This window comes from Thunnus thynnus, chromosome 6 (genome assembly GCF_963924715.1).
Source record: "Thunnus thynnus chromosome 6, fThuThy2.1, whole genome shotgun sequence".
Classification (NCBI taxonomy): domain Eukaryota; kingdom Metazoa; phylum Chordata; class Actinopteri; order Scombriformes; family Scombridae; genus Thunnus; species Thunnus thynnus.
In genome coordinates, this window is record NC_089522.1 from 29,426,640 (window position 1) to 29,453,846 (window position 27,207).

A 27,207-nucleotide genomic window follows, 5' to 3' on the forward strand; every position below is an offset into this window, starting at 1 on the left:
TTTTTATCACTAACAAATACATGTGTGGAGCCAAGCGTAGATTAATGGTAATACTTCTGCATCATATTATATAAGTGAATCATGTTTTTATAATAATAATAATACACTTTATTTACAGTATATAGCTCCTTTCACACAATAATACAGCTAAAAGTGCTACAAATTTTAAAAAAGAAAAGAGCAGACAATTTTAACAACAGTTAGGAAATTAAAATATATTATTTATGTAAAATCTTCATCCGAAAAGTAACTATAAGTGGCAAATAAATGTAGTAGAGTAAAAAGTACAATATTTCCCTCTGAAATGTAGTGGAGTTAAAGTATAAAATAGCATAAAATGGAAATACTCAAGTAAAATACAGGTACCTCAAAATTGTACTTAAGTACATTATATATTATGTATAAATCATTAGATTATTAATATTGAAGCATTGGTGTGTAAGCAGTATGTAGAAAAGGTTGGACAAAAATAGTTTTTTCTTCGTTTCTGATACACAAATCTGTTTTCAGTTTTTGGACTTTTTCTCTAATCTTTGATTAGCAAACATTTATTGAAATTAAATCATGTAAGAAGTTTAGAGGGAAAAATCATTATTTGGTGAAGCTGTTAACAACTCGTAGACATCTGAAATGTGACCCCGACTACACACTGCTTTTTGTAAGACATCAAAAGCCAAAATGTTGTATTTTAAAAGCTTGTTATAATATCCAGTGTGTCAGATCTTTATCTGAAAAATAACTAAAGCTATCAAATAAATGTTGTGGAGTAGAAAGTACAATATTTCCCTCTGAAATGTAGCGGAGTGGAAGTACAAAGTAGCATGAAATGGAAATACTCAAGTACCTCGGAATTGTACTTAAATACAGTACTTGAGTAAATGTACTGTTACTTTCCACCACTGGAGGGCAAACACAGTGGAGCTGCAGTCCATCAGGCTAGCTTCACGTCACCATGGCAACTGAACAGAGAGCCTTGAGGGCCCGGTGGCCTACTTTGGTTTGTTCCTCATTTTCCCCCCAAAAGACACTTTTTTCCTCCCGAGAGGACCGAGCTGAACACATCCACAGGGAGGCGACATACTCACTGATACTCAACATGGACGGGACAGAACGATTCTACCTGTTACACCACAATGAATATCTCATGTACAAAATAACGACGAATCCAAAGCCTACTTGATTTTTTTTTATTCACTAGCTTTCATTACTCAGATTTCCTAAATCACTGCTGGAGTATTATAAATGTCTTCTATAAGGCAGATATTTAGCCTCAGCAGCAGTTCTGTTATAAATATGTACATGTTTATATGCAAGAGGAGATACTTTCAGAGCGGCATAGTGGGCAGATAACGGTCAAATAACGGCGGTTGTAATAGTTGAATCACTTGTGGACCACTTGGAGAAATTCTACTCTCCTGCTTTTTATCCTCATCCAAACCGTTGGTATCCATATGCTGGTAGTTGTAGTTTTTTTCTTTGTCTCACAACAGCTACCCAAGCTGGACGTGAGACAGCTATTACACTACATTTCCCAGCTTCCCCCGCGCGGGCGCGCCTCCTCCCTCCACCTTCTTCCCTCCCACTCAACTGGGCCGCGAGGAAGTCGCAAGATGGCTGATGTCGCTTGGAAGTAATGTTCCCCTCTGCAACATGAAGCCGTGAGTGTGGAAGAAAGCGAGGGAGGCACCATCGGGCTTTTATTTTTATTTTCTTTTAAGTTACTTTTCTTTTATTTCGTCAAACATCCATCTCATTCCGCGTCGTGTCCGCCCCGGACTTGTCTTCGGGAGTTGACGCGTCAAATCACGCCGGGGACCCTGCCAGCAGCTAACAGCAGCTAGCCGCACAGTTAGCAAATATTAGTACAGCTAGTCAGTCAACCAGGCTCACCGCTTTTTAGTTTATTTTTAACTGATATTCTGACACCCGCGAGCCAGTAACCTATCGCTACACATGTGCTGACATTTGCCTGAGGTAGTGCAGAATAAATGTCAAATATTTCAGCTGTCAGATTAAAAAAAATAAGGATTTTGCGAGCTGCTCGGTGTAACATCATGTCCGCGAACTGGCCGTCCAGCCTGTGGGTTGCTAACTAATGCGCAGTATTGCATCTGTTTCATGTGCACAAACCAGCAGGATCACTACTTTGTAGAGTTTCTTGATAATATCCACCACCTGGCATGCATTTCCGTTATTAGCTGCCAACCACATTTTGGAAGCCGGTTATGTTAAAGCCAAATTATGGAAGCAGGAAATATGGTGAACTTTTTCTGGTTGTAGGTAGCTGCACTGGCCTTGCTGGCATCTCACCAGAAATCCACAGGGATGGACACTAAACTGAGCACCCACGACCAAAACTGAGGAATTCATTATCTCGGGAAAAAAGTAACGTTAGCTGACACACTTGCACAGCAGTGCATGGTGACTCATTTCACTAGTCTGGGTGACACAGACGTGGTTTCGCAGGGTTTAACTAAACTCTACAGTTAGTCACTACACCGGAGACCAGTTAGCTTGCCTACAGCTAGCTACAGTCTCGCCCCACACCACATCACAAACACGGCGTACAGGACGTATTCAGAGCCCGCTCCCGGCCAAACCCACAGGCTCAATAACACCGTCATGGGAGTGCAGGGTTTTCAAGAATATCTAGAGAAGCGGTGTCCCGGGGCCGCAGTCCCGGTGGACCTCCTGAAGCTTGCCCGTACCGCGGCCCGCCAGCCCCCTCACCATCATCATCCGCACCACCACCCACATCACCCCGGGCCCATGCCTCCCCCGCCCCCGCCTGCCAGGATCCTCATCGACGCTGACTCCGGCCTGCAGCGCCTCTACGGCGGCTACCAGACGGACTGGGTGTGCGGGGGCGAGTGGAACGCCATGCTGGGCTACCTGGCCGCCCTGTCGCAGGCCTGCCTGTACCAGGGCGGCCTGGAGCTGGTCGTGGTTTTCAACGGCACACTGGGGAAGGAGCGCTGGCCCGAGTGGGCGCGGCGAGCTCAGGGCCAGCGACAGACGGCGCAGCTGATAGTCAACCACGTCGGCAGCAAGGCCACCCCGCCTCCCCGGGCATGGTTCCTGCCCCCGGCCTGCCTCAGCCACTGCGTCCGCCTCGCCATGTTCCGCTTCCGAGTGCGGGTGAGCAATGTGATCAAAGCTGTGAAGTTGTTTTATTGTGGTCATTTGCCATGCCGTTCATATAATACTTGCCCTTTCTTGTTGCACGCCCATTTAGTAGCTTACATCATTCGGAGCTGTTTAACTCCTTCCTGTTTGTGAGAAAGTCCTACCACCAGCCCATAACCACTGAAACGAGCCAATGTGTAATTTTGCTGTTCAACTTAACGCTGTGCAAAAATACGAACCCGATCTGTCAAACAGGTTGTTTTGCTTTGGCTGTATCTTGCCAGCAGGGCATAGATTTGTGCTTCTAGCTGATTTTGTGTTGCTGGTCTGCTCTGCTCTCATGGATGTATCTGGGATGGTCTACTGGGAGGAGAAATGTATCCAGTGCAACAGATTTTTTTTTTTTTAGATATGTGAAGCAGCAGCTACATCCCGATTAAATAGGAGTCAGAAACATGTGTTGTACAACATGACCTAGTCTAGCCTATAGATTACATAACATGAACTCAGTGAACCTTTCATACATTGTTGAACAACTGCTGAGTGGATAGACTATTTATAGATCCCCAGTGCCTGACAGTGCTGCATTTGTGATGACTTATTTTGTGTATTTCCGTCGGTTGATGATCGAGAAAAACAATTAAAATATTTTTTTTATGCAAATGACCTGTTGACAAAATATTTGCTCTGACATAAATAGAAGGTTAAGGTGGATGTCTGCTATCTAAAACAGACATCTCATATGGTACACCGCATAAATTAAGGTGATGTTTTTCAAAAAGGAAACGTGACTCATTACATTGTTTTTTGAGGCCTGTCATAAATGCAGTCAACTTTACCTATAGCTTTCTCTTTTCGCCTTTTATCTACCCTTCCGTCTGCTTGCATGCTTGCATTAAAAAAAAAAAAAACAACACAATGCCATGGTGTATCCTCAGAGGGTTCTTGTTTGAATAGAAAAATCCCACCCACATGATAGTACAACACACTCCGATGCTCCTCGCGCTTGTACGGCATCATTACTCACAGATCCCAGGTGTACTTGTTTTTCCAACTTGTATTCTGAGAAACAGCTTCAAGTATCAACTTGAGTTACACCTTTTTCTAAATCCATTCCTTTTTGTGCAGCTATTGCATGTAGTGCAACACATGTTTAATCCATCTATATGGAATTTTTGCATTATTTTAGCTGTTCAAATTGGTTTAAATGTTATAATCGGTGACTGACAGATTTAGTAGTCTGTCATAAAACAGGAGCCACACAATCAGCATTGCCGTCCCTGTCCCATATCGCATTCATTTGAGGGAAGAGATTTGATTACCAGCTCATTAAATACATTTTTAATGAAGTAACTGAATATAATTTTAGTTTTCGCATTGATTAACACAGACTTTGATGAACATGATTAACATAACAATCCCCATGTAATCATGACTCTCTCTCTTGCTTTCACTCTGAGACATAACCACGCACGTCACTCGTCATTTGGCCTCTGCAGGCGCAGCTGACAGCGGTTCAGATTTTAGCTATTTGTCAGCGCTCTATGAAGCTATTATGTCGCCCTACGTCAGGGTATGTGCCTCACCTGTGATTTGGATATCTTAAAGTATATTGTAAGCATATGAAGCTTGAAGCGTCAGCACCACTGGCATGTGTGAACTCCACCTTTTTATCATAAATTGAGTATGTTGCAGGGACTTCTAGCTTGGTGGCTTTTTATAATATATCACGCTGAATTTTGTCCACTTTGCATCCACAGGTTGTACAGACTTTGGAGGACCACCACCAGGAAGTGCTGTCTCTGTACAGGGACTATGGATTTGCTGGCCTGATCGCTCAGGATTCCGAGTTTGCCCTCTGTAACGTACCCGCCTACTTCTCCTCGCACGCGCTCAAACTGAGCTGGAACGGCAAGAACCTGACCACACACCAGTATCTGTTGTCTGAGGCTGCCAGGCAGCTCGGGCTCAAGACACAGCACCTGCCCTGCTTCGCTGCTCTGCTGGGTAGGGAGCGGCACACTTTCACATACCACAGCTTACACACACACACACAGTCAGACATGTATACCACCCTGCTCTTTTGTTGCTGAAACTAAAACATATTTTTGGCACCTCTCTTCGACTGTCATACTTTGTTCATTGACACAACAAACATTTGAAAGAGTTTCCGTCTTGCAGGAAACCATATTCTGCCTGATGAGGACCTGGCTGCCTTCCACTGGAGTCTGCTGGGACCAGAACACCCACTAGCTTCTCTCAAGGTACCATATGCTTCGAAGTCCAAAGTCCTCTGCAAACCACAATTTGCTATAAGATCGCATTAGCTCTAATAATAACATATGTTTTGATAATGAGGTGAGGCTTGATTTACGTCAGGTGTAAACAGAACCGGGTCTTTACTTGGGACGCAGCTTTATTTCTAATTTCCCTGTTTTATTGTTTTTTTTAGTAGTTTTTTTTAGAAAGAAGCATTCCTGTTTTCTGATCTGTTATTTGCTGTTGTTCAGCGCAAACTCTTTCACAATAAGATCCTTCTAAAGGTTCAGGGAGTGTCCTCTCTTCTATAAAAGTCTTCCATTGTGAGACATCTGCGGGAAAAGTTAATTTCTATAATCGCAGTGAGTCAAAATAGAAATGATGGGAACGAATGAGTCATAAATAGATAAGGAAGATACTAACTGGGAGAAATGATTCCCAGTCAGTTGGGAAATGACAATCATACATTAGAATCTCTGGTGTTGATCTGTACAGTGAGTGATCTAGACAAATTAGTCACGTTTCCATTAAACTATTTTTATGCGCATTTTAAGTATGGCGTTAAAAAAAGCTTAATGGAAACGCCAAAGTTTGAAAAAACGTCCTCAATCTCGTGAAAGAGTTTTTACACTCGCTCGAGGTGGATTTTGGAAATGTCAAAAAAGCAAAATTGGTAAAGGAAACGCATTTGTCGGATAAATAATGATGTAGTGAACGTTTAACTCGCATGACTGATCAGCTGTTTCTACTCTCGGCGTCTCCAGATAGCGTGAAACATGGCCGACACTAGCTGACGCGGAAGAACAATCACAACTTGCCAAATTGAAACAAACTCTCTCCGTTTTTCTCTCGCCACGCAGTAGAACTGTTTGTTTTGCTTCAGGTTGGCAACCTCTACTTCTTCTACTGTGTTTACTGGCAGATTATTTAAGTTTATACCGCCATCTACTGATGAAACTATGCGCTGTGTAGTTTATCCGCTTTAAACCAGTTGATGGAAACGCACCTAATTCACGTTTTCCTTTTTTTTGGCGACATTTCAAAAGTTTGCTTAAAATGCTCTAGTTAATCTAAAGGAAACACAGCTATCGTCATGGTAAACTTGAAACTTGAAGTGTGATAATAGGTTCGGAGGTGCTGTGATGAGCTGATTCAGCAGAGGAAACGCCTCTCTGCTGCTTTGCATTCCTTACTTTCACTTTGTCTGTTATTCTCATATATCGTGACGCCTTGTTTTGTGTCACTGCTTACGAATAACACTAGAAATCCTCAAGTAGCTGCTCTGTCTGCCTTTAATGTGTCATAAAAAGTACCAGAGCTGAAAAAAAAAAATTAATTGGTTGACAGAAAATAACTGGCAAGTCAACTGTTTTGATTTTCAGCCATTTTTCCAGTAAAAACAGTGGAAAAACGCTACACGTCCTCAGGTTCCAGCTTCTAAAATGACAGAGCTTTCTGATTCTCTTTGTCATATGTTGTAGTAAACTTGAACACCTGCTGCACTTTTGACTTATAGTCAGACAAAACATTATTATTATCCTTTTGTTACAGTCCTAATAAGTACATGAATGTAGCGTTTTGATCCTGTAAAATACACACGTTAGCAGTTATGTTGCACAGACATCAGAGGGAGTTTTCTCTTTGCTCTTATGCTGAATAATGTCTAAGAGGAGAATGTGCAGCTCGTAGTGAAGTCCTGAGTGGTAATTTTTCAAATTTGGCACCAGGAGAATATTTAGATAAGCAAGATTTATTTTGGTGTCAGACTCTCTATTGAAATCCAACGTAAAAGTTAGCATTTAAATGAATCTATCATGTTTTAAAGGTCTGATTTAATTGTGGCATTAAATATATTTGGTCGTGAGGTTTAAATTTAAAAGATAAATAATACAGATGAACATATTCAGATTGCACTGTCACTGTGTTTCTCTCTATCTAACCAAATACATACATTTAAACCTCTGCACTCTTTCCGTCTCAGGTGCGAGCCCATCAGTTGGTGCTGCCGCCCTGTGAGGTGGTGATCAAGGCCGTCTCCGAGTACGTCTCCTCCATCAAAGACCTGGGAAACCTCGACGCCATCGCCAGAGATGTCTTCAAACAGTCACAGGTCGGTCAAGTGCACGCCGGACGTTTTTAACTGAGATATTCTATCAGAAAATGTAAAAGAAAAGAACATGCTTTCAACTCTCATTCGACCTTATATACCAAACCGCCTCTGACAGTTTAAATAGGTCATCGCTGTTGACACAAGGCCTGAGTCAGCATCCTCACACATCAGTGCTCAACCATAGAAGAATCTTACCACACCTTTTTATATATAGTCATGTGTGTGTTTGGCAGTTTTATCAGAAGAGGGTGCTGTAATATTTGCAGTGTTACTCATAAAAGGGAAATTAAATGTAAACTCAGTCGACTGTTATTGAACATGTATATCTGGGGTTTCATTAGCGTTTGAACTAATCAGCATCCTTTGTCTCGTCACTGCTGTTCGTCAACGTGGCGTTTATCTTCTTGCTGCTCCAGTGGGAGGCTGAGCTAAAACTGCAGCAGCTTTTAATGGCTGACATCAAGTTCATGCAGTGGAGACAGTCAGAGCTGAAGCAATCTGTTGATGGATGGAACAGTTTGATCATTGATTATTCATTGCAATTTAAAAAAACTCAAATATGCTGTAAATTCACTGGTTCCTGCCTCTCCAATCTGAGGATATGATGTCATATATGACTGTAAATGTGATATCTTTTTTGGGTTTTGGACTTAAATATAATTGATTCTACTCTATCATTTAGCTAAAGTCAGTTAAATAGATAATAATGTAACAGTATGATGTTACAGTTGATCAAAAGTGTTGGAAGTACGGTAGATAAGCAAAGGACAGCCGTCCAACCGGCCCGACTTTGTAGTGAGAATCAGTTCGGTCATCAGTTTCAGATGCCAGTCGTATATTTGTGTTTGTTAAACTTGGACCTCAAAGGATCCGTCTGTCGATGTTTTCTACTGTCAACAAACGTCACGAAAAGACCGAGGCCGACGACGAATCGATTCTACTAACAAGAAATATTTTTTCCTCCGTCGTCGTCGTCCAAAAAAATGATTTCAAACACATAAAGCGGGTGACGTTTTCCCTTCATTTCCTTATGAACAAACTGTAGTTTATTTTGAGCGGATTCCACATAAACATCCTGCCGCTGGCTCACTCACTCACTCACTTACCGAATCCAAGGCTGAAAATAGTCCCCGACAAATGCACTATTTCCTCCCATTTGAGTAATGTTTGTAGAGACTACAGTGCCGAGCTGTTTTATTACCTGCTTTTAAAGATTTCTATCTTTTGATTGGAACAAATTGGTTTATGGCGAAGAGCCACAGACAGGGTGAGGAAGTCACACAGATATATTTATTTTTATTTTATTTTTTCTATTTTGGTCTTTTAATGGGATCTGTTAAATAATAAAAATATAGAAACATGCAAGCCAAATCCAGGTATTTTTTAATAATAATAATGATAATAATAATACATTTTATTTATAGAGTGCTTTTCAAGGTACTCAAAGATGTTTTACACAGAAGAAAGTAGAAAAATCTCTATTTAAAACACACTAAAAGTACATAAAGTAGCTCTAAAGTTGAGTTTTGAGTAGTTTTTGAATGTGGACCGTCGGTGCAGTCGGTGTGTTTTGGGAGACACATTTGTCTCGAACTGGATTTAAGATGAAACCAGTTATTGGATTGTGTATTTATCAATGGCACCTGTGGTCTCTCTTTAATGCTAAAACTGTGTTGACCTGAGGTCAGGAGGTTAGTGGGGGAAGCCATGTTGGATAACAGATGTTGACAAATGAACAAGAACGCCTGACATGAGTTTCTTTAAGTCTTTACTTTGGTTTAATATAAAATAACTCGGCAGCAGACCTGCACGTCCCTCAGCTGGACATTCAAACATTTCCACATGATCCCAACATTACATGTTGTCAACACCGTGTGCTCTCCTTTCTTCACAGTCTCGTATGGAGGACAAAGTGGAGCGATTCAAGAAAGCTGTGGAGTATTTCTCAGCCGCCTCCAAACCACGTTCGCCCAACATGGGGCCCTCCTCTTTCATTTGTGAGTTTGTAAAACTGCTTAGAAAACAAGTTTAGACCACAGAATCATGTAATTGTGTTTTGAGTTACTAAATGTGTATTTAATTGTTTGTCTCATCATGCTCAGTACCTGGGTTTGGACCCAATCCATTTGGGGGACCACCTGGCCACATGGGACCGATGCAGCCTGGAAAGAATCAGGTAGATTCCTTCTGCTCGGTAATCCTCTCATCTTCTTTTATGTGTGTGTGTGTAGTTGTTCACGGCTCTACATGAATCTACATGTAGCAGAGTGGATTAAGTTTTTACTCTTTGAAATCCCTTTGTGGCATGTGCTCATTTAGGGGAATAACTGGCTAAGGGAGGAGACCGCAGTCCTTTCCAATCCCAAATCCTCCCTACCAGCCTCCATTAGATGCTCATAGTTTGATCTGAAATAAAACAGGACGGTATCAGTTCCTGTCCGTGAGACATCTCCCCCCCCCGCTTCTTTTCCCTCCTTCGCCAATGCGTTTTCTTTTCCCTCTATCCCCCCCCCCCTCTCCATTTCCACAGTTCCCTCCCCAGGTTCCGGGGTTAAAGCCACCCTATCAAAATGCTCCGTACGGACCTGGCTCCACCCCTCTGTTCCAGAACCCACCACCACCGTCCCAAGACTGCAACGATTCACTGACAGGCAAGATGGGCCTCTCTGACTGGTCAGCTCCATATGATTCCACTCAGGGGGGAAGCCGATTACCCAACCATCACACCGGCACTCAGTCCGGTCCCTCTCCGTCTCCTTCCTCGTCATCAGATGGAGATGAACCCAACGACAGCAATGCAAAGTAAGACACGGAGCGAGCATAAGAGACATGATTAGCAAACTGATAGCTACCTCTGTTACATTTAAAGATCCTCTCCAGTCAGGTATTAAAGGTAAAAGTAACCCCTCTCCATCATCATGTATCACCCACTAGAAGTGTGTGCTGGTGTATTTATCTGCCTATCCGTGTCTCTCCTCTGTTCCGCTCTGCTCTCTGTCTCTGTGTCTCGGATGTGTAAAGAGCTGCAAGTGTGTGTGTGTGTGTGTCTGCTTGAAGTGCTGAACTACACACACACACACAGAGAGCAGAGAGGCCACAGCAGACAGGATGGAGCTCTGCATCCACACAAAATCTGGCGATGCTGCACCTTCACGCAGGGCTGTGTGCGGAGGTGTGGGCGTGTTTATTTGTGCTTTAGAACGTATCCGCCGTGAAACAATCGGAGAAAAAAAAAAAGTTTTATTTATGTGATTCACGGCTCACCAGTACCCCTTCTCTCTCTCTCTCTCTCTCCCCTCCAGTTGCATACTGGACCTAGTTGTGATGTCACAAATCATGCTCATAGTCCCACCCCTTTAAAATCAGGTTTTTTTATGAGTGCAGAGAAACTTTCAGTAGCTGAATGTGAAAACATCCTTCTAGTGTCGAACTCTGCACACACGTCGTTCTGCACAGTGAAGCTCAAACATGCAACTAAGAATAAAAACATCTTTTTGAGTGGAAGGAGACTTTAAGTGAAAAGGAGACTTTGTTGTTTAAGGTGGAGCAATAATGCATGTTTTGACTAATCACAAGGAGAGTTTGGCTTTTTGCAGTTTGTTGACCTTTTTTTACCACAGTAATGCTCAGAAGGGGAAAAAGGGAGAAAGTAGGGAACGTGCTGCTTGAAAGGTCGATTGTACTTTTAAAAAAAAAAAAAAAAAAGCACTTAAAGATTTATGGCAAGTGGCTGTTTAGTCAGCTTGAATTTTTTAAAAGTCCAGTGTTTTAATTCTGGGAAGTAATGACCTCTGAGCTCATTGTTTGAGTCTCGCAGTGTGTTGTTGCGGTTTTCAAACCACTTAAAGAAAAGCTTTAAATAGTTTTTTACGAGGCCTTTTATGGTTTCAGAAGAAATCTGATTATTTGCTTCATGTGATGTCACTGAAGTGAACGGAGTCGAGTTGCATTGTGGGTAATGTAGGTGCCAGATTTTTGACAAGGAAGAAGAAAGCAAACCGCTCTTCTCGTTCTCTCTTCTATCACTGTTCTGCTTGTTCTTTTGAAGTCCGGCAAAATCGATGAAGTGCTCTTTTTGAAAGCATCACGTTGTGCGTTACCGACATGTTGGCCCACTTTCACAAAGCTGAGGCCAACAGAGACGAATCAGACTGAGCAAACCCGGTGTAGCAGAACAGCAGATGGCTACTAAATACTGTATCATTACTGATTCATCCGATCATGTTAGAAAGTGCCTGTTATAATATCTTAAAGCTCATGTTGACACCTTCAAATGACTTGTTTCATCCAATCAACAGTCCAAAATCTAAAGATCCTCAGTTTATTATAATGTATGACACATAAAAGCTTCAAAATTCTCACATTTGAGAAGCTGCAACCAGCAAATTTTTGGCTTTTTTTTAATTCACGTTTTGTCAATCAGTTAATCAAATAATCATCACAACTCTGAAATACTGTCACACATCTACTGGACTCCGAATTTACCGAATCAAGGATTAGAGCTACTGAGGTTTTGTTGACACAGTCCTCTTCCAAAAAAAAAAAAAAGGGGATTTAAAAGTCAGAATGGGGACACCTTGGATTTACTGTGGAGTGTGTTAAGTGTGTGAGAGGCTTACATCGATGCTAATACTCTTTACTCGTTATTGAAACAAAGTAAGCATCGAGCGTGGAGCCGGGTCAGGATAACTAAACCCATCCCTCTGTGTCTTGTCTCTCAGCCATTTGACGGACAAGCCCTCTCGGTGGGAGGATCCCGCCGGAAGGGGGGGCTCGGCCTCTGGAGACGGTTCCCAAGGCAACGGGAGCGGGTCAAACATTCCGTCACTGCTGTCTATGGCGACGCGGAGTCACATGGACATAACCACACCCCCTCTGCCTCAGGTGAGAGTCTGTGAGAGATGAAAAAAAAAAACAACAACATATTTTCAAACTGTGTGACGCAGCACAGTCGTAGTCGGGTTTGACCGAGTTTTTTCATTTCAGGTTAGTGCTGAGGTTCTTCGTGTAGCTGAGCACAGACACAGAAGAGGACTGATGTATCCTCAGATTTACCACATATTGACCAAGGTAAACCGTTTTCCTCACTTAAATGACATCCATTATTCACTATTGTTAGAAAAACGTCTTTGTATTCGTCTCTGCAAGCGTTCACTCTACGCCGCAAGGCCCATTAATCATCTGGTACAGTTTTAACAAGTGTTATAAAAAGATAATACATCAACCTCCTCAGAATCCTCAAGTCGCTCCCTTCTTTAATCTCTCTTCTTATTCCCTCGTCCTTACCTCTCTCCCACTAACCCACCCACCCACCACTCAGGGAGAGATGAAGATGCCAGTGTGTATAGAGGATGAGTGTAACTCAGAGCTGCCTCCTGCCTCTCTGCTGTTCCGTGCTGCCAGACAGTATGCCTACGGCGTCCTCTTCAGTCTGGCCGAAACACACCGCCGCCTGGAGAGGCTCGCCCTCCGGAAAAGGGCTCCCCTGGAAGGTAGGTGCTGGGACGGAGACTAGAAAGATGATGAGGGTGACGTTGGAGATAGATTGAACATATTATATAGACTGTGCATATACTCAGATTTTTTCTGTGTTGCGTCTGAGGATCCAACCAAAGGGAAAAGTTTTCTGCACATCCTCATTTTTTTTCTTTTCAAACATTTCTGTGAAACTGTGACTCTGTTTTTTTCTGGAAACTTTTGATTTATTTTTTTCTTGTAATCCTAGAATATGAGGACTCGTCTCTGTGACTTGTCAGTGCAACCTGACATAAGCTCATAGAAAAAGGGCACATGGAGCCCACCATGTCATTTTTGATTAATCTGATGATTATTTTCTTGATTAATGTTCAATCGTTGTCAATAAAATGTCAAAAATAGCGTTATTATAGTTATAATTTCATGGAGTCCAAGGTGATGTCTTCAAATGTCCAGTTTCATCTGATCAACAGCCCAAGATCTAAAGATATTCAGTTTACTTTCATGTGACACATAAAAGCTTAAATTATCACATTTGAGAAGCTGTAACTGACTAATTATTGACATTTTTCCTTAAAAAAAACGTTCATTAGACTTTCAATATAGTTGCAGCTCTAACTGTACTTAGCACCAGCTCTTGGGAATATATTGATGACTAACAGAACTGTTAATGTTTTCAGTTAATGTAAGCTAATGTTAGCAGATAAGTATCATGTTTCAGCTTTATAGAAAAACCAATGAAGGAAACCATCGATAGCAGAACACACTGAGAACTGAGTGTTAGTGGAAGAGAAGTTTGGGAGCAGCTGGCTTCATGTCAGTCTACCTGGGACTTTTTCCACCCCAGTAAAGCTTTTATATGTTTTCTTCTCCCTCTAATTTTTAAAATCTTTTCTTACTGAACCACTGAAGACCCCTGACCAAAAGCAGGCATCAGTGAATGAAGATGACACATACTGGAGCATGTTTATACAGTTTCTCTACAGTTACCTGAACACCTCCACCATGTCATATTGATCTGTGACTGGGCTGCCGTACCAGTGAAATCCTACTTGTTGACCATCATGTATATCTAAATCCAGTACTTGGCCCTTTTTCTCTGTTCCCTTCACTAATGGGAAGTATATTTATGGTGGTTATATATCTGCTGACTTGTCACAATACTGATTAAGGGAGGCGGCCACTTATTATGAAATATTTTCCACTTTGATGCGACTCTGTATTCTTTTCCCACGAAGGACATTTTGATGTACCAAACCCAGCTGTAAATATTTGTATAGGGACAAGTATGCAGCATGAACTTATGCAACACACTACAGCGTTTATTGCATAAGCTAGTTTGCAATGTCTGTCCCTAGTTGGACTTTAAAAATACATAAAACTCAACAGTAAAACACATGTGAAACCGCACAAGACTCAACAATACATATGTTTACATTACAAAACAAACCATAAAAGTTTCATAAATCAATAAGCATCAGATGACTCATGACTGATCCCTCTCCCTTTGAAATGCTCTCAGTCATGATCCATTTTGAGTTCTGTAAGTAAAGACTTCCACATGTTGATCCCCTGAACAGAAAAAGCCTCCTGTCCAAGTGAGGATTTAAAGAAAGGGCACCTTACAATTCCCAGTAGAGGCGCCTCGTGTTACCAGCAGGTCACTGAGCTCCTGAGGAGCCGATTTAGACATTAATAGACGAGTTTAAGGTTAGCAAAATGATCAGAACATTAATGTCAGTAATTACACGTGTGCTTTCCCTGAAATGCTGATGATAGAGAGGCCTATTCTCTAAAAAATGTCCTTAAACATGAGAACTGAACCCGTGTTTATATTTATCTTATAACTTAGAAACACACCTGCACCGTCACTGTTAGAGGGTTTAGATGAGTGTGTTAACTGCACGATTAAACTGCATGATGATCTGCTCCAAAGCCCCTGCACCGAAACATCTGTATCACCGCCTCCGATGTATTTATAGTCCCACTGTTGCATCAGATCCTTTTAAACCAAAGCATGCCGCACATATCCATACCAAATCTCCCTCTCTCTCTCTCTCTCTCGCCTCCGTGCCACAGTTCCTCCAGTGATTGTCAAAGAGTGGAGCAGCGGTAAGGCCAAGTCAGCCCTGACTCCGGAGCTGGTTCCGGCCCTGTGTTTCCGGGAGTGGACCTGCCCCAACCTGCGGCGGCTGTGGTTGGGTCGAGCCAGCGAGGACCGCTCCAGGAGAACCAGGGCCTTCCTGGCCTGCTTACGCTCCGACTGCCCAGCCCTCCTCAACCCAGCACAAGTCCCACAGCATCTGCTGCTCATGTGCTGCGTGCTCAGGTATGACGGCACGTTTTCAAGATCTATGTTTCTATTCTGGGGCTCCGCTGGAATATATTTGTATGATTTATTTATTATTAATTTATCTTTACTGGCCCTTTACGCAGCCCCGTCAGTTCAGCCTCTGTCTCTTTAAGGCCCACCTCCCGATGAGTCCGCTCTCTTCAGATTGGCCTGCGGCTACGTAAACAAACAATAGTAGTAGGATTTCACCTCGGCAACTTCTCAAATACATCTGTACACGTTTGAGATGAAATTTGATCCAAGATATGCAAGCGGACAACGTGAACAACCTCAGCAGCTAAGATTACAGAAAGGACGGTCGTTTATGGACACGCATGACGAGCTGATGTCATCTCACTGGGAAAGTTAAAAAAAAACAACAAACATTGCAAGTGAAGTGTTCAGAGCAGGCTGAGACCTGGATGTTATCTGACAGCTATGCTTTGGAACTTGTTTAACATAAACATCCAATATCATTACAGCAGAAAATCACAAAAAGCATCATATTTGCCGCTTTAAAATGAGCATGTGTTATCCGTACTGCAGTAGATGCTTAAACCTCCTCTCGAGGCTGTGTGGTTTTATACAGACTATGCGAGATGGGCATCTCCCTCGCTCTCACAAATTGATGTCAAAATGTTGATGGGATTTTTTTTCCACAGTAAACATTTCAACTGGTCACGGTAGAAAAATCCCAGGTGTTACTCATAACACTAACAATGACATCCGTTCTTTTTGAAGAGTGGCAGTAAAGCGTGACAGCGTGACGTGACAGGGAGCGTTTTGTGTTCTTCCTCCGCTAGAAATTTTTATTAAACCGTTCTGCTCGCCCGCTGGGTCGGATGATATTTACAAATTTAATTACGCACCGTTTATCTCTAAAGGCCTTTTTCACAGAAGACATTTTGAAATGTCACAACAGGAAAAAATAAAGGTGTAAATACTAAAAATTAATGAATTCTTTTCAGTTGCTTTCTGGCTCGCTGTCACACTCTCATGACTTACTGGGACGATTGAATAGAACGGAGCCATTGTTAATGTTATTAGTAACACCTGCTGGAGTCAAAATATCTGCTGTGAAAATGTTTTGTTTTCCTCCCCCCCCCCCCCCCCCCCCCCCCCCCTCAGGTATATGATGCAGTGGCCTGGAGGAAGGATCCTCCATAGACATGAGCTTGATGCCTTCTTGGCGCAGGCTGTTTCCAACCAGCTCTACGAACCCGACCAGCTACAGGAGCTCAAGGTAAGACGCCGTCGTTATTAGATCATCACTGAATACAGATGTTTCTGCAAACAGTTCTCATTATATTTCTGGTTTGCTTGTTTTTGTGCATCTCACTTCTGAGTAGCACAAACTCTACTGGTACAAGACCAGAACAGCCTCAGAATCAGTGATATGTTCAGCTTTTTACAGTCCTTTGAAGGATTTAGCTGGCAGTTTTCTATATATTTCTTATTGTCAGCAAATCTCATGTGCAGAACCAAACCAACAATGAACTCATCCTACTTACAAGTGTTGTGTGTATGTGTATCCAGAGTCTGATTTATCTTATTGCTCTGTGCCATAGATCTCCGTTGTTGTCCGAAAACGATTAAAATCATGTCAGTGAGCCACATTGTTGCACTGGGTGACATGTTCCTTTGCCCCAAAGGCAACGGTATTTTATTTAGAAACGACTCCAAAGAGTAATAACAGCGATAAGATTGTAACCTTGAAGTTCCTCGTATGGCGGACGCCACTGCACGTGTGCAGGAAGGTGGTTCCTTTTGCAGAGCTTCACTAGCTTATTTGCTAGAGGAATAAGATATATCAGGCTTTGGATGCACACACGATACTTGTTGTAGGATGAGTTAATTGTTGGTTGGGCTCTGAGATTCGTTGACAATGAGAGAAATACAGAAAATCAGCAGACATATCCGGTAACGGCGTCTTCAGACCGGATGCAGAAGCGTTGTGAAGCATCAGTTCTCGTGCGAGCAGGAGCCTGGCTGTTCACGTCAAAAGCACATTTCTCTGCACAGCGATTCTGCTCCTCTGCTCTTTTCTAATCACATGTAGAGCTGATCTTTATCATGGTAAGTAATAACCTCATCAATTTGACGTTTGAGCAGTCTGAACCCACGGAAGGGTGATTTTAAATAAAAAGCATTCGGAAGCCTCAGACACAAGATAGAGCAAGACCACATGACTCATGACTCCTCTACACTGTCTCTACTTGTATCTTCCTGTCTTCTCTGCCGCCCTTCTCTCTGCGCTGCATACGATGCGGAGATTCTGTCACTGTTGGTTTGTGTGTTGGCTGTCAGGTGGAGAAGGTGGACGCCCGCGGCGTGCAGCTGGCTGCTCTCTTTATGGCCGGCGTTGACACAGCACTGTTCATCAATGATGTGTGTGGCCAGCCATTGCCATGGGAACACTGCTGTCCCTGGGGCTTCTTTGACGGCAAACTGTTCCAGAGCAAACTGGCCCGGGCCGCTCGAGACCGGGCTGCCCTGCTGGACATGTGTGAGGGGCAGGTAGGAACCGAGGATATGATATGATGTCTTTTTAAGTCCAGAAAGCATCTTAAAACCACAGTCAACAGTAACAGTAGGGCTGCAACTAACAGCTGTGTGTGTGTCATTGTGAGTCACGGTCCTCTCTGCCTTGCAGGAGGAGCTGGTATCCAAGGTTGAGAAGATGCGTCAGGCGATCCTCGAGGGCATCAACCTGTCCCGCCCTCCTCCTCCTCCCCCTCCTCTTCCACCTCCTGCCTTCCTACCCCCCGCCATGGTGCCCCCTTTCTACCCCATGCCTCCCCTCTACCCACCTCGCCCCATGGGCGGCATGCCTCCTCATCATCACCCGCATCATCCACATCACCCGGCCCAGCACAGACCCAGAGCCTTCCCAGGTACAGAGATGCTCCTTTTCTCCAGCTTTCATACAAATAAACTTATAAACACACTTTTAGTTGGATGTAGACATTCTCTACGATAACAGAAGTCTATCTCAGTAATCGGTTATTTCTTTCTTCAGGCATTCAGTCCATCCCCCCTCAGGGAGGGAAACTGGAGATAGCTGGCATGGTTGTCGGCCAGTGGGCTGGGAACAAACCAATCCGTGGGAGAGGGGGGTTCAACATGCAGGTGGTGTCAGTGGGAGCAGGGAAAGGGTGAGTACGATGATGACTTTTTTAAATCACCACAACTACCATAGTTTAGAAGTCCGTATCCAAAACCTTGAAATCCTATTAACAACAGTCACTGCTTTAATCTTAATCACTGTTTCTTCAATGGCAGACAGGCTGTTGTTACTGCCGCTAGAGGCGATAAGCTTAAAGAAAATATTCTCGTTTAAGTGCCTCGTTAGAGCGGAAAGTGGCAGAGCGAAATATCTGAGTCAATTATTGGAAATACCAGAAGGTAAATACAACATCAAGCCAGAAACATTAAACAGCTCTCCAACAAGCTCGCTATCCAACAAACGTATGCCAACAAAGCACATTTAAGAATATTGTTACACCATCCACTTGATTATGTACCTCAAGGCATTTGCACTGCAATTTTATATTAACAGGAAATAATATCAGCTGACACAACAGCTTCTTACATTTCAGGCACAACAATTGACTTTTACACAAGCTGCCAGAAAGTAAAGAAGTCCCTGCACGGATTTACTTCGCTACAATGAAGCAGCTCTGTGTGAAATCTCACAGTATTAAATGCTGGTGTGGCCGAGCCTTAAGGCGGACTACTGGCACTGATACTGGTTTTATCCTGCATCTCAACGTGTCTGTTTCTTCATCACAGGAGGGGTAAAGAGATTCCAGCAAAAGTAAGGGGAGGGAAAAAGGCAACTGCCAACAGAACACAGGTACGACCCGAGCTTAACTTTCACTCAAAGCTCTGTAGCCTTGTAGTTCATTATTCAAGATGAATCATGCTATAAATTCCCTCGTCGTCTGTCATTTTCTAACATCTGACACCTCCTGCTGTTCTCTTAAACCTCCAGACGTCATCCCCCCCATCCAGCAGTCCCCCAAAGCCCTCAGAGGAGGCGGGCTCCACGCCAGAGGTTGCGACCCAGCAGCTGAACGGCAGCTCAGCAGCCTCCGCCATCGGCCAGCCCTTGGAGCTGGCCCCCCTGGCCCAGCCAATCCCGTGTGCCTTAGCCAGCAGAGACAACCAATCAGAGGGGGTGGAAGTGGAGGCCCCCTGTTGCCTTGACGACTGCCCGTCAGACGGAGCGCTACAGAAGGAAGAGTGACGGCGTCCTTACAGGGATGCGCTGCTCTGAGAGAGTTATCTGTGTTCGACTGCCTTTCCCTGTTTTTGTAGCCCTGCCTGCTAGCTGTGCACATTTATCACATGGAGCAGGAAGCGACGCGAGGCTCCTCCTCGTCCTCTCTGCTGCTCCATGCGATAAGCCAAAGCAGTTAGCTGTTACTCCCTTTTTAGTTTTCTCATGTGGTTTTACATTGTTTTATGAAGAGAGGATTTCTCCATGAGTCTGTAAGCGCCCCACCCCTCAAAAATCCTAAATGCCTCCCTCCCGCACTCAGAGTAAAATAAGCTTGAAGCCCCACCCCCCCCACCCTCCCAACCCCCCCCCACCCCCATTACCGCCCACCACTTAAACGAGCCCCCTCTTAAGTATGGGTACCTGTACAGTTTGAGTTTCTTATTTTGTGTTTTTTTTTTAATGGTCCCATTGTTTGAATCTCTGCACACAGATGTTAAGCTTGCGGTTACGGTGACAGATTGGATGTGGTTTCCATGGTTACAGCATCTAGGCCTGGTCGCCATGGTCGGTAGTTGTGTGTCGATGCGGTTCGTTGCCATAGCCATCTCGTGTTAAGATTTGTCTTACATGAGCTCAGAGAGATGTTTTCAGAGTTTGACTCTGGATATGTGGGGAAAGATTTAAGTATCATTCTTCTGTGCAGTGACCCGCGTCCCCCCCCCCCAAAAACTCTGCAGGCTAGCCGCTCTGCTGAACACATAGAGTTAGCATACTCGCTAGCAACAAACCCCTTTTTATAGATTGATTGGTTATCTATCACTGGAGCACTTCTGCACCACCATGGTATTAGCGTGCTATCTTACTTTGACCTATGTAGCATAGCCTAGAGCTTAGCTGTGCTAAGAGACCCCATGAATTTATGCACCTTAAGCCCTAAAGTATGCAAGATTTTACCCCGCTCCTCCAAAAAAAAAAAAAGTGCATTATTATATTATCTTCCCATCCCCCTTGTCCCTTTCTCCCAAAGCTTTGATTGTATTCTCCCAACAAAAGCACTTAATGTTGTATTTAAATATAATGAATTTGAACAAGCCCCTATACAGTTGAATTGACAGCCTGTGAGGGGTGTCCCCTGCGCCTAAGTAAATCCTTATGACATGTAGAACTACATTTAAAGGTAGAGATCTATTTGAGAGACGTCAGAATGTGAACAGAGTGGTTTCAGACAAAGAAGCACTTTGTTTTAAAAAATGTTAAACCACACTGGACAGTCCTCTACCAGGTGATAAAGAAATGAAAAACTCTGAGGCACCTTCTGGAGTTAAGGCCAAAAAGAAAAAGAATAATGCTGCCCAGCGAATGACGGAAATGAATGGTGAGGGTTACGGTGACTGCTGCCAGGCAGAGTTCCCTTCAGACTGGCCTCACACATTCACAAAAGAACTTTTTGCTATGAAGCTGAAAGGACTCCTGATCCTCCACGTCAAGGATTCCTGGGAATCATTTCAGATTTCAGAAAAGTTATTTCCAAAGTGTATTTTAATAAGGCTAGCCGACTGAGGCTGCCAGCGATATATAACCGGTGTGGCAGCAAAGCCTCAAAGATCCCTCCATCTCCGGGGTGGTGATTGAGTAACTGTTGTCATGACGATAGCCCAACACCGAGAGCTGTTGCCCCGCAGAGCTCTGGTGTGTCACTTTAGACCAACAGGAAGCACTTCCCTGCCCTCGAGTACCTCAGCCAAACAAGGCAGAGGTTTTATGGGTCGGAACACATGTCACATGACAGGGGAGAGGGAGGCCTCACAGCGGACCCGAGAGTGTGCCGCTCACAATCTGAGACTTCTATAAGATACCGAATTGTTTTATTAGAGCACTTATGTTTGTAGAGAACGAGATGTTATCCCCCACAGTAGGTTTCATCTGACAACGGAAACACAAGTTATGTACTTCTTACCAATTACTGGTAGAACTGCAGATTTTTAAAAAGCAGTAGACCGACAGATACAGCCTGAGAGATGCTGGCCATGAACATTGTAAATCTCTATAAACTTACGAAGAGAGGTTGAAATGAGCTCATTGCATTTTAAAAAAGGCAAGTCAACAAGAAGCACCTTATTTTCTTACTATGTTGATGACTTATGCTCTATCGTGTGCCACAAAATTGACATGGAAAAAAAAAAAAATAGCTCTTATGAAATGCCGTTTTTTTTGAAGGAAAAAAAGAAAAAACCCTGACTATATGTAAGTGTTAATGTAGTCGCGTCAGACATCCCCTCTGTTATGAACTCAACCATTACAGTGAAACACTGACAGTTGACCCAGCGATGAGTGTAGGCCTACGCTCACGACCGGGCCGGGCTGCGCCGCCGTCTCTGTTACACCAACACCAAATGAAATCAGAGGTTTGGACTTGTTAGCCGTTATTGGTAGGGATTAAGCATACCGAGCGCTGTAGGTGTTTTTATAGGTTAAGAGTAGGTAACAGCGTCGGGCTTAACACAGGACTGTAATACTCAAGACACCAAGACTAGGCTAGAGAATATAGCTCCACTGGCCGAAAAATACTAAGTCTAGAATTACTAGGAGTCATATACTTAACTGCTTTCAACTTTTGACATTAGTACAAATATGTGTATCGCAACAGTACATTGTTAGAAGATGGCTTTTCTGCGGCGAGCCAGAGCGTGATCTGGTATACGATGCCCTCTCTCGATTCGCTCGCCAGTTACAAACACACATACACAGAAGCACACATACATACAAAACACACACATACACACACACACACACACACACATGCATACACACGTACGACAGACAGGTATTCAGTTGCATTTGTTACCAGCAGCATTCTCTCTGCTTTTGTGCTGAAGTGATTTTGTGCAGTTTCAGTTCCCAGTGGAGTGGTTGTCGGTTCATCAGAGATCATTTTTTTGGTAACACATTCTACTGACTATAAAACCCCACAGTCGGGAGTTTTGCATGGACGGATTTTAAAAATACATGTTAAGAGGTGTCGGGTAGACACAAAAACAATCACACACACACACATAACACAACACATGAATACAGAGACACATACACACAGATACATAGATGTTAAACCCTGAGTTACACAGTAGCTAGTATGGAAAAAAAAAAAAAGTCAACACAATACATGATGTAGTGTCCCTCTTTTGTCCTTGTCTGTTTTAGTTTGATAGATATTTGATCAGTGATTTTTATGCTTGTTATCCTAACGCCCCCCCGCCCCCCTGCTATGACACTTTCTCTCGCCTCTTCTCTCTACCCCCACCACACTGTTCATTCACTTTTTCTCTGCCCTCCAATCCTCATAGAGTACATGCACACTCACACTCACACACACACACACACACACATACATACATACATTGACAGACAGACAGGACAGACTGGACGGTCTAATCCATGCCCACTGATTCTCATTGAAAGCAGTCACACACACAAATACACTCAAGATATTTCACACACAGGTTAAACCCTCCTTGTATTTCAGTTCTCTCTTTTCACTCTTATCACCCCCACCTCCCCCCCCCCCCCCCACCCCCCCACCCCCCCAACCTCTCTGCCTCTCCTCCTTTTAGCCCTAGGACCGTTTCTATTGGCCGTTTTTTTTTTCTCTCTCTTTTCTCTTTGGGCTGCCCCGCCCCTTAATCAACCCAACTAACAGTAAAGGTTATATTAACGTTGATAATCAGTTTCTGTATGTATCTAGCCAGAGTCTGGAAAAAAAAATCCTGAAAAAAAAAAATCAAAACTGTTTTATTCAATTGTGCAAATGTGTTTTTTCTTACTATTTTTAATGTTATTACATCTTCTAATCTAATCCTTCTACCATTGCTTCAGTTAGTACTGAAATACGCTTAGCCAACCTAGAGATTTGAACTGTAATGATTGCGATTTTCCTTACCTGTATTTTATATGGCATCTTTAGACCACTTCACCGTTTATTATGTACGTTTAAGTAAATATTGCCCGTTACGAATTGAAAATCGTCGTCTGCACTATGTTTTTGATTTTCATAATATCCCTGATAACAATTTTTGTGGTCGACTCATTATCAATCTAAGCTGAACTCTGCGCCCTTGCACAAAGCAGCGAAACATCTCTTGTAAACACCTGAGAACCAAAGTACACCTAGCATCCCCCTCTAAAAACCCCCCTATAAAGCCTCGATATACCCCCCCATCCCCCTACCTCCAACCCCTACACCATCAACGGTTTGCCCCACCCCCCATCCCCCCCACCTCCCCTCCGAGTAACAAGTTTTCTGATGATTATATATATAATGACATTACAGCACGTGTGATTTTTATCTGACAAGTCTGTGAGGTAACGGTGTATTTACACTGTGGTCGTCACGGAGACGCAGACAGACAGGGAAGAAGGAAGGGAAGTGTGTTCGTGGAACGGTGAGTGAGCGAGCGGAGTGAAGGCGTTAAAAGAGGTGTGTGTGTGTGTGAGGCACGTCGGCCTGTAGGCATCGTGGGTATAAAAAATTCTCCGCTCCCGTCGGCTCGCTCACGCTCAATTTGTACGTTTTCTTAATTGACTGAATTTTAGGCTGTGTGAACCGCTGCACATGGTCACATCAGATCTACACTAATAACACAGGAAGGAATGACACCTGACAAAACAAGCTTTCAGTCATGCTGGGGTTTTGGCGCCCTCTTTTGTATTTTTTCTTACATGGAATTGTTGCGCTCTCTCAAACTTGCCTTTTACTCCCCCCTCCCCCCAAAAAGACTCAAGACACTTTGAGTCTTCTTCCTAAGTGGGCACGGAGGCTGATGAAAGAGGCTGAATTTTCCTCGAAACACAAATCTGAGATCAGTCTCTTAATAGATGACGTATAAAATGTGCAAAAAAAGAAAGGATGAACTTGTATGTTGAGGTGTTTAAAAACCAAAAGAAAGACTTTGAAACAATCAAAATGAAATGAATCTGCAACATTTTTTTGCTCTAGTTGCAGCTTTTCAGTTATGAGCATTTACTACATTTCTTTGTCTAATTTGACAGTAAATATAATATGTGAATAAAACACATTTTTCACTCTTCTCTGACATTTTTTTTTTTTTTTAGACCAAATGATAAATTTAGAAAATAAACAGTAAATTACTTGAAAATCATAATTTGCAGCCTTAAAAGACTTCCTACTGCAGTCAGTTTCAACAAACTACAATCCACAGATGACAGATTTCTTTTACGTGGTCTCTCTTTTGTCTAAAAGACAAAGTGTAACGGCAAACCTTCTCAGCCGAAGCGTCGCGAGGAAAATTCAACCTCTTACCGACCGGTGAAACGATAACAGTTTTCGTCCGGCGGATAAAAGCACCCTGCCTCACTGCCTACGCAAAAAAAAAAAAAAAATGGGAGCATCTCTGAAGAGCTCGACAATGTTAAGAGAACCAAAAGTCCCAGAATAGAAGTGTACTATGTTGTATTGTAGAAGTTAAAACAGTATTAATGTCTGTCATACAGAATGTGGAAAAGAATCATCAGTTGTGTTGTACCTGTTCTGATTATATTTGCAGGATTCTCGCAGCATTTTATCCAGTTTGAATAAGGGTCCCTATTCTGTCTGTCTCTCTCTACACTGCCACTCCCCCCCTCACCAGCCCCCCAAGCTCCAGTATAACCCCCACCCACCCCCCCCCTTCCTCTTTGGCTGAGTCCCGCAAAGGTGCTCAAGTTGATCATTGTGGGCCGTTTCTTGTCACGTTGGTCAAAATCATGCCTCCAGCAACATGTGTACCGATGCATGTACTTCAGTACCCAGGGCCACCCAAAACTACCTGTGCAGCGAAAAGGGTTAAAATTTATCCATAATATTATTGTTATAGAAATATTATCATCATCATTATTGCTGTTATAATTATGGTTGGTATAATTTGTCATCATTGTTAGCATTATGGAAGCACCAGACTGTTTGTGGGAAGACGAGAAAAAAGAAAGCTTTTTTTTAATTTGTCTGGCTGTTGGTGGTCTGATTTCACAGAGGGAGGGGAGGAATGGTTCAGAAAGAGACAAAGATGGCAGTCATGTTTGTACTGGTTGGGAAATGACTTACAGTGCTGAAATAAAATTTATTCTTTTAGTAAAAAAAGTATTTGTTTTGTCCAGTGTCTTGATTTTTAGACGATCAAGGTCAGATTAAACACCGTGATCGGTTGGTACGGAAGTAAAGAAAGGCCAAAATAATCTGAATTTTTAAGTAACTGAATACCCAGTGATGGAAAGTAACAAAGTACGTTTACTCAAGTCCTGTACTTAAGTACAATTTTGAGATACCTGTAAATTACTTGAGTATTTCCATGTGATGCTACTTTATACTTCCACTCCACTACATTTATTTAACAGCTTTAGTTACTTTTCAGATGAAGATTTGACACAATGGATAATATAACAAGCTTTTAAAATACAACACATTGTTAAAGATGAAACCAGTGGTTTCCAACCTTTTTGGTTTTTGACGTCTTACAAAAAGCAGTGTGTAGTCGGGGTCACATTTCAGATGTCTATGAGTTGTTAACAGCTCCACCAAATAGTGATTTTTCCCTCTAAACTTCTCACATGTTTTCATTTCAATAAATGTTCAAATGATCCAATATTTCAGCAAAAATCAAAGTTTAGAGAAAAAGTCCAAAAACTGAAAACAGATTTGTGTATCAGAACTTTGTTTTTTCTTCTTTCCTCTCCCATTAATCATCTCACGACCCCTCAGATTTATCTGCTGACCCTTTGGAGGGGCCCGACCCCTAGGTTGGGAACCACTGGACTAAACTAGCTAACTGTATATAAAGTAGTGTAAACTAGCTCCACCTCCAGCAGCTACAACAGTAACATGCTGCTCTAACACTGATGCTTCACTATTAATAATCTAATGATGTCATATGTAATAATATATCAGTCAGAGGGACCAAACCACTACTTTTACTTTGATAAATAAAAATGCAGTTGGCCTCATCAGCAAGACCAGGACCCACATTTACATGGACTCTATCTCTACCATGGACACTACATGAAAAATCTTACAATCATATATTTGCACATCTGTGATTTTTTTACCCATCACATCTAACAAGATGTGTTACATTAATGCACACTTGTATTATTATTAATTGCATTCTGCATATTCTGTTTACATTATGAACAGTTGCACATTCCTCGTCAATATTTTGGACATTTCATTCTCTTCAATTTAAACTTTAAATCTGTAACAGTTTTTTTTTTTTTTTTACATTATTTATGATTACTACAACAAACCTGATTCTGATACTTTAACTACATTTTGCTGCTAATACTTATGTACTTTTACTTTGTCATGCAGGACTTTTACTCATAATAGAGTATTTTTACATTGATGTATTGATACTTTTACATAAGTAAAATAAAATGGCTTGTGGGAGCAGTACTCAGCAGTCATATTGAAAACTATTAAAACAACATCAAAAACAAGATTACATCCTGATTACCCTCATGGATGAAGAAATATGAATGTTTCAAAGGTGCAACAAGTTATAAAACAGTCAGACTGCTACCTAATACAAATACTGCTACCTACCGGCATGGTTGAAAAAATACTGTGTGCTGCACCAGTGAGCTTCATGAGAACAGTCTGGTCACATATGGTCTCACCATGGTGGCACCACGGTT

General features: G+C 42.6%; 1 protein-coding gene across 1 annotated transcript; it reads left to right on the forward strand.

The window, feature by feature from the left end:
- The first annotated feature begins 1,573 nt into the window (after positions 1-1,573).
- On the forward strand, positions 1,574-25,660 carry fam120c (family with sequence similarity 120 member C). The gene is made up of 17 exons (XM_067593300.1): positions 1,574-3,138; positions 4,887-5,133; positions 5,308-5,390; positions 7,367-7,495; positions 9,390-9,492; positions 9,598-9,671; positions 10,026-10,297; positions 12,217-12,379; positions 12,482-12,565; positions 12,816-12,987; positions 15,050-15,299; positions 16,431-16,545; positions 17,610-17,819; positions 17,956-18,196; positions 18,322-18,457; positions 19,095-19,158; positions 19,297-25,660. Exons 1-17 carry the CDS (start codon positions 2,623-2,625, stop codon positions 19,549-19,551), a joined length of 3,114 nt encoding a protein of 1,037 aa, XP_067449401.1. The 5' UTR covers positions 1,574-2,622; the 3' UTR covers positions 19,552-25,660.
- Positions 25,661-27,207: the final 1,547 nt, after the last annotated feature.

What these genes read in the sequence shown, in the direction of transcription:
- fam120c (XM_067593300.1), top strand. Translation starts at nt 2,623, where the DNA reads ATGGGAGTGCAGGGTTTTCAAGAATATCTAGAGAAGCGGTGTCCCGGG. An exon ending in GGGGCCCTCCTCTTTCATTT is followed by an intron (nt 9,493 to 9,597) that starts GTGAGTTTGTAA and finishes CATCATGCTCAG; the next exon opens with TACCTGGGTTTGGACCCAAT. An exon ending in TGCAGCCTGGAAAGAATCAG is followed by an intron (nt 9,672 to 10,025) that starts GTAGATTCCTTC and finishes CCATTTCCACAG; the next exon opens with TTCCCTCCCCAGGTTCCGGG.